The following is an 8276-nucleotide window of genomic DNA, read 5'->3' as shown; positions in this document are numbered from 1 at the left end:
CCACCAGTACTGCACTTGGAGACTGCAAGACAAATGGGCAGCTGCCTCTAGAGGCAATTGTGAGGAGACTAAAGATCAACTTGCAGCTGGCACTTCCACCCCCACCTCTCCTTAATACTTCAGTCCACTTGCTGCCAGACAAGGATCATGAGTCAGCTCCTAAACATATTCTCCTTGAAACAATAGCTATAGCTCTCTGCTGCAGCTATACCACTGCTCCAGCTCCGGGGGACACGCCACAGCTATGGAAACAAAAGGCCTGGTTTTAACCTACAGCAGCCCAGCACCAGAACGGAATGATATCATAAGCATGCACTATAGAATAGTGTGCTTAACCTGTGAGATTAGCAAAGCTGATTTTGATATGTAACAGGCATGGAGTCAATACTGTAATGACAATCTGCAGAAGCAGCAAACAGAAGTGTTTCGGGGTGATGCGGTAAAGCAGATGGCTTTTTCATAAACCTTTTCAGCTACGACAGGGTGCAGTTTGATACCGCAGCATTGTACACTGCAATACTAATTAGAGGGCAAAGGAGCCTGTTTAGCCTTTACAAATTAACTTTATCACAACTGTAGGAGCTGCTCTTTCAATTCTGAGTAGCCACCACTCCTGTGTTCACAAAGGTGAAACTCCAGTGCTCATCTCTCAAAGACATTTCAGAAAGGAGTGAGCCTCCTTTTGCATGGACGTTTCAGCTTACCAGCTAATGACAGCAAACGGAACTTTAACTCTTCTGACCCAAGTGCAGTCAGATGATAAAAGCCTCAACGAAGAGGTAAGAAAATGCAGAGATTTCTCAGAACCAGAAGTGATGAACTGGTGGTGCCTACTGAGCACTTAAAGAGCTGTGCACACAGTAAGGTTAGACATGGGAGAGTCTGTGCCCATGCAAAACACCCCGAGTATCAGCCCCCAGAGCATGCCTCACCTGCAAGTTAACTGAGAGGCCCTGAAGAGACTGTTGCTGAAAAAGCTCAGTGCAAGCGAACATGCTGGGAAAATCAAGTGAATGCTACGTTTACATTTTTATTTCTAAGTAAGAAATAGGCAAATGCAGTTGTCCTCTCACCTCGCCGTAATCTGTGTTTCTTACACATGAGCATTGCCAAGTACTTTGAAGAAGCTTCTAACCCAAAATACTGACATGTCTTGGGCTACATCGCCCTATAAGCTGGAAAGCAAGTTGGAGACAGAAATAAGAGACTACATCACAAAGCACTAACAGAGCTATTAAAGAAAAGCTGCTTCTCCTTCTGCAGGACCGAGAGGCATGTTTTGTGGGACTGCACACCACCAATTCCTAGGTTCTACTGTTAATGCAGGGCATCGATTTTACCATTAACAGAAACATAACGTGTCCATTCCATATATAAAAAGATAGCAGACTATGAACATGTGTATCTTTTAAATTATTTTATTTTGTGTAAGCTAAAAGGAAATTTACACACTTAAATCTCAAAAGACCTTGGGCATGCACATTGACCTTTTTAGAGGTTCTTCTACATAGCTCTCTTTTTTCCATAGGAATTTCCCCAGACATTTACAACCCATAGTTTTTTACTGTATATACAGCCTAAAACCATAGCAATCTATGATTATGTCATTTTACACTGTGCAAAATCAAACAGGAATAGTGGTACAACAGAACATAAAAAAAAAACCCTTTAACAGGTAAATTTCATTGTAAGACATTCATATAGTTTTGGTCCTTCTTTTCCAAATCAAACTGATTAAAAGCAGACAACCTTCAAATGACCCCAAAAAATCAAGTGTTTAGACAATGAGCTAGAACTGGAACGAGTAGTAACTGAGAGCATACCTTTCAACAGGCTATACAGTGATAGAGCCATACTATTGAAGTTCAAGAACATAAAGATTGATCAGCCAATCAAACACGGGGAGGGGATGGAGTAGAAGAAAAGGAAAATCTCATCTTCAGCTTGTTAAAACACAAAAGAAATTATTGGGTTTTAAAGAAACAATAATAAAACCAAAAACCTGCAAAGGGACAACGTAACCTTTGGGCTTTCTTTTCTCCAGCAATAGCTATTTTAATATAAGCAGGAAAGAAAAAGATGCTCAACCTTTTTCAATCTGAAAACCTTTAAGGTTTTTTTCAATCTGAAAACCTTTAAGGGGGACTTCACAGCTCGTGAAGATTGACGTTTTCATTTTGTTTTTAGGATTTACTGATCTTTTAAAACTTTTTCCTGTTTTGTAAGAAGGACACCACCAGTGTATTTCACAAAGACAGAAATGTGTACATCCCAGCACAACAAAAAGAATAGATCTTCAAAAAGATTTACCCCCAATTATTTACATTTTTCTCTAATATAAATTTAGGACTCCGGTATGTAAATAAATATACATTACTATGTATACCTTTCTAGTGCTGCTTACCAACAAATCAGCTGAACTTGATTTTTTTTTTTTTTAATTAAAGCAAGATTGCTTTTTACGACCCACAGAGGGAAGGAAAAAGAAAAAAAAAAATCAATAGAAAATGTCCAATTCACATCACTTTAGTCTACCTTTTCTTGGCAGCTTGTTGAAGGTGTTAATGTGGCTGGGAACATCAACACCTTGGCATGCATGAAAGTTAAGTCAGGAAGGCTAGAAATCACCTTGGCAGCCTCTTCACTAAGATGCTCTTCCTTTTTAGGCTTCCTGTGGAGAAGAAAAGAACAAAGTGCATTAATACAGTACCTGATATCCCTTGCATCACTAAAAGAATCACTGATTGAAGCAATGTTCTGTCAGTTTGTCTCCCACTGACAGGCACTTCTGTAAGCTACGTGAGAAGTCTAATGTTATAATACCTACCTGCCTACCAACAAAATGTTAACACAGAAAGTCAGCAAAATGTTCCTGTATATTGTTGCAATAAGGAGGGGAAAAAAATTCCTATTCAAATGCTAATTTTAATATTTCCTTTTTTTTTTTTTTTTTTCAGGTTCCAGTGTTAAAGAGACTCACTTGAAGAGACAACCATGCCCATATTCTAGGTATAAGACAATAGAAGCATTAGTTCTAAAGCATCTAAATCCAGTATAATCTTTCAAAGCAAGAGGGGAAAAGTCTTGAAAGGACATTAAGAAGTTCCTAACTTACTTCTTAATACTTTTAAAATAAAAAGGTACTTACGCTGTATTTCCAACATGACTATTCTCAGATTATACATCATGCCACTTTACATATTGTGATCCACGAACCCTTTTCCCCCCCCAGGGCTCAACAACAGCAAAAGGTGGTTCCCAACTTGTAGCTACTTGCTTTGAAGTGCAGTAGTACGTGTAGCCATGATACATACAGCAGTTTGGGAATCACTGCTGTTTATTTTGCCTTTTGCATTATTCATAAGAATTACTGAGCAAAAATGAATAAAGAGATCTGAATTCTATGTAGTTTGGTTCTCATTATTATGCAAACCCCTTACATTTCCTAAGTAAAATGAAGCCTGGCTCAGACCACTCCAGAAAACCCCCTTCCCCTGCCCAAACATCCATACTTCACAGACATCTGGTTTATCTTTGAAGAACACTGCCTATTACTAGAAATACTCCGTTTTACATCAAACACTATTCCAGTTCCAAAAAGGCACCTGCTGTACCCCGTAACAACATTAGACATTCTAGCTAAATAAGCTCCCTCATCTTTGGGGCAAGTAGCTAAGACAAAAGGCTTGAAACCAAATACGCAGCCTTTCCCTAGAACATTTCAGAAATGTCCTTTCTGTATCTTTTGTCTTAGCTATAAACTTTAAATGGAGCCCTGGAGAGGGCAATGACCACTCTGACCACAAAGCAGCATGTACTTCTATTTTCTTTTGTCAGCACCCATCGAGATTGTTTCCTCGGCTGATCAGAGATTTGGGGAAAGCAAAGGGAAGCAGTGTCAGGATTTCTCAGCTAGGAGGAGAAGAAAAGAAACAAGCTGGAGTCAAACTCACCCTCGACATCACTGATCATTATGTTGACACTGAACTATCACTTCGTTTGCTACTTGAAATCTCCACTTGATGAAAGATCTCTAGATGAGGCAGCCTAGATACTAAATCTGACTTTCCTTCACTAGAATAGCAGTATTTTCTTTTCTCTGCTGCAGTGGAATTTCATGAGCCACTGACTAGGCAGATTACCAAATTCTGGAGGATAAACAAAGCTGTATGCTGGATTTACTGAAGGAAGAAGCAGAGAGCCAATATGTGCCTCCTTCTCTAACAACTTCACAGTCAGCTCTGTTTGCACTTGAAGGACTATCTCTGAGCTGTTGAAATGTGGTTCTCACCCACCACTGTTATCGGTATCTGGTGCCACTATTAGTAATCACTTACCACAAGCCTCTTAAAGGTACAAACTCCTGGTGATCAAGGATTTACAGCTAACTACAGAGCGTCTGACAGAGGAAGCCAAACGAAGAGGGCTGACTCCAAGATCTGCATTAAAATGAGTTCCTGTAATTGTTAACCAGGCACCGAGATGGAGCTCACACACTCCTTGCTATTTATATGCCTCTTCCTCCTCTGCTCAACTGTGGCATTCTAAGAAATGGCACTGCTGCATCCCAGAGGCAGCCCTGCATTTCACCTGGTGGTCATACTCCGGACCTTTATCATAGGATAATCCTATTGCTCTTGCTGCACTAGCTGGTCTCTGCAACATCACAGCAGAACATATGCACCAGTGAGCACAGTCAGATGTGAATCTCGACAAATACTGAATACTCCCCTCCTGGCTGGAGGCCCTTTGCAATAATTTAGCTACTTAATGTGTTCTGTAGAAAGTATCTGTAAAGAAGGACAAGCTAACACAGTAAACACTACTTAACTGTGACCAAGTTACAGCTATAGACACAATCACTTGGTAATGAGGCCCAAAGTCTTTTTTAAAATCATCTCAGTGCAGAGAGGGATGAGACAGCCTAAAGTCTGCATTCCTTGATGGGGAGGGCAGGTTCCTCTGGAAGACAATAAAACTAGACACTGTAAGTACCCTTTCTGGGGAGCAGTCAGCACCCTTGGTAGCAGATATCACCAGGACAACCTTAAAGGATTACTCATTAGCTCTCTAAATTTAAAAGACAAAGGTAGCATCATCACTGCAGACTGTTTTTACCCTCAAAACTTACCAAACTGCCTAATAACCGTGGTACCTTTTGATGGAGGCAAGCAAAATAACCATGTCAGTGCATTACTTTCAGTCACCACTGTTACTGAAAGTGTTCCCATTGTCAAGACCTTCTTTTGCTAAACCCTGGTCTGGGGGCACACACTGCAGAGCCTCTCCTGCTCATGTACTCTTAATTCCTAGATACCATAGCTTACAGAATAGATGCCCAATTGAGCAGATTGCCAGCCGTAGCTCTACTTATACTGTTTGCTTTGGAACCAGAACTTTTGATTACTAAACCATGAAAGAACCCAGCCCTCACCCCAAAAAAGGTCTCAGCTTCATTCAGGATTTAAAACTACTCTCCACAGAACACTCTGCCCCCATCCATCTATTACCCTAGATTACGTTTCCTCCTGAGACAGAAGGGATGCCCTTACCCTAGCAATTGTACCAGTACCTGTTGGCATGAAGTTTCCTTTTCAAAGGCATGTTAACACTAAGCTGCAAGAAATTAGCCAGACTGACAGGCATGAAAGTTGCTGGAAGAGACTTTAGCAAGAAATAGGGAATACTTTGCTGGTGTGTCACTCACACCTCACTGTTCTGTTTTACATTCCAACCCCTTCCTACAGCATTCAAGCCTTTCAGGATTTCAGTCATCTCTCATGTTCGCAAAGGGTTTTGTGGATAGCACCAGCAAGGCCAGACTCTTAACAGCAACAATGATTAGAGAAATGCACTTTAAAAACCACTCAGTAATTAAGAGGTAGCCTGCTCCATCCAACACCTCCCCCAAGGAATATTTCCAGCCTAAATGAGGGTTTTGTCTGTTTCTTGGAGAGATATCAGTGCTCTGTTTTCCTTCAAAAAGACAGCAGATAAACTTCTGATCTCTGCCAATTCTATGGAACCGGGCAAGGCTGCAGAATGTCTGTGGAATGCTGTACTGGATCCCTGACCTTCAACACTTATTGCTGCCATCAGGGCTTCAGGCTCAAGCTGAGGGAGAAGCCTCCCCTGCACTCCCAACACTTTCCTTCTGAGAAACTGACTTTCTGACTTTAAGAGATGGGTTTGAATGCAAACGATGTGGCTCTTTTAAGCAAAGGCAACCTTTTCACATGGGTTTTTACAGCTGAACAATGGTATTTTCACTCTAAACTTCACCCTAAATATCCCGAGTTCAGACAAATTACAGACATGGGATAGACTTAACACAACTGAAGTTGCCATCAAAGTAGCCACTGGCTACATCTTCCCCTGATCAGTTATGAATGGATAATAGTCCATATTTCCGGGCTGGCGCATCAATGTCATCCTTGTTGAGCTGGCTGTACCCAGCCACCCCTACTTTAAGGTCTTCAATTCATTATGAAAGAAAAAAAATCAAAAGAAAAACAATTTTATTGCAAAAAGCTGACATTCTGTAACATATTTGGCATACTGCTGAGATAAGACCTTATTTCTCTGAATGTTTCTAGCTTGAAAAACAGACTGCTTTTCTTTTGGAGAGCATGGAATTAAAGAAAGAAAAAATGTTTAAAATTCAGAGTTGGCAGAAACATACAAAATGTATTAAACACTGAAAACAGATGCTTTAAAACTGCTAATCCTTGTGTGTATCTGAACTTAACTGCCAAGTCTGAGGTCCCCACCCTCCCTCTACAGCCTACTATTGCTACAGCACAGATCTAGAACCTCCTCCTATCAGTAAGTAATGCTCTCCAGAACAGGGGAAGAGCTTTAACAGCACAAGTAAAAGCCTTCCAGTGCCCTGTGGAAAGCATTGGAAAAAACCTAAATCCCTCATATCAATAAGCAATACAGAAAATGAAGGTGAACATCCATTTCAGCAAAGCAGACTTCCTTGTTAATGTCTAAAGAAAAAGTAAGCTAAGACTTCTTAAAGAAAGCATGTAGGTAAAAATCTGAGTGGAAATAAAAATTAATAGAGCTTGTATGTTCTGCTGTGAATTTCAAACTAGCCTTAGAATATATAACAAAGTATTTTAGCTGTGACTGTGTTTTTCTAATTAGTGGAAGTCAAACTTTGCACTAGTGCATTTTCAGAAAGAGTATATGCACTCCATGGATAGAAAAATAGGCATTCCAAAAGCTGAGGCACAAAAATCAGCATTGAAGTATGGAGTTCCCTCTACTGGTTCTCCCTTGAAATTTCACGGTTTGTTTTTATTCTGTGTTCACTTTGACCATTTTCACTGCAGGAAAGCTAGCGAAAAAGTTTTCTTAATGAAAGAACATGTTTTAAAAGAGCTCTTGCAAACAAGAGTTCTGGTCATTTTAAGAAAGCCAGCTATCCCCCACCATTACAAATCACTACATTAGCCAAAACTCTTTAACCATGCCTCCTCTCTAAGCGCTATGCTGTATGGAAATGCATCTAGTTTGAGACTGCTGAATAAACCCTACAGCTCACCTACAAGTGAGGATATGTTAAAGTAATTATCAGTTGTAAATCAACTAATATTAGTTGCATGTTGAGGCATGCACTTCCTCAACAACAGAAATGTTTTACTATGTGAGAATCACTCAGTGATTCTTTTAATAGTCACAGACATTAATTACACCTTAATACATACAGTCCAGGATCCTACTGCTAAAATACAGATTAAAAAATAAACCTGAAGAATACAAGCTTATAAATGGAAAGGCTGTTCTGTACCCATTCAACAGACCAGACTTCAAGTAAGACATCTGACACCTAAAGCTTTTATGTAAGTTCTACCCATAAAAAGAAGTATAGAAGGATTTCACACGAGATCCATGAAGCAGAAAGGACAACTTACACCAACTGCACACTTGTTCCTTGACTTGCAACAGCAAAATTAATCTGATGTTTGCTCACTGAAGTTTTGACAGGTGCTAGAAGGACTTGGGGGTGCTGGTCAATGAGAAAATGAACATGAGCCGGCTGCAGTGTGCGCTCGCAGCCCAGAAAGCCAACCGTATCCTGGGCTGCATCCAAAGGAGTGTGACCAGCAGGTCGAAGGAGGTGATCCTGCCCCTCTACTCTGCTCTTGTGAGACCTCACCTGGAGTATTGTGTGCAGTTCTGGTGTCCTCAACATAAAAAGGACATGGAACTGCTGGAACAAGTCCAGAGGAGGGCCACGAGGATGATCAGGGGACTGGAGCACCTCC

General features: G+C 40.6%; 1 protein-coding gene across 2 annotated transcripts in view; it reads right to left on the bottom strand.

Annotated features, from left to right (window-relative positions):
* Positions 1 to 1402: 1402 nt before the first annotated feature.
* The window catches only part of AFTPH (aftiphilin), a 52950-nt gene continuing 46076 nt past the window's right edge, over positions 1403 to 8276 (bottom strand). For both annotated transcript variants that reach the window (XM_065682236.1, XM_065682237.1), the window contains one exon: positions 1403 to 2671. In XM_065682236.1, coding sequence (XP_065538308.1) covers positions 2527 to 2671 — 145 coding nt within the window. In that variant the 3' untranslated portion in view covers positions 1403 to 2526. The remainder of the gene's footprint in view (positions 2672 to 8276) is intronic.

The sequence above is a fragment of the Lathamus discolor genome, chromosome 5 (assembly GCF_037157495.1).
Source record: "Lathamus discolor isolate bLatDis1 chromosome 5, bLatDis1.hap1, whole genome shotgun sequence".
NCBI lineage: Eukaryota > Metazoa > Chordata > Aves > Psittaciformes > Psittacidae > Lathamus > Lathamus discolor.
The sequence above is the reverse complement of the archived record's forward strand: the minus strand, read 5'-3'. Positions and strand labels throughout refer to the sequence as shown.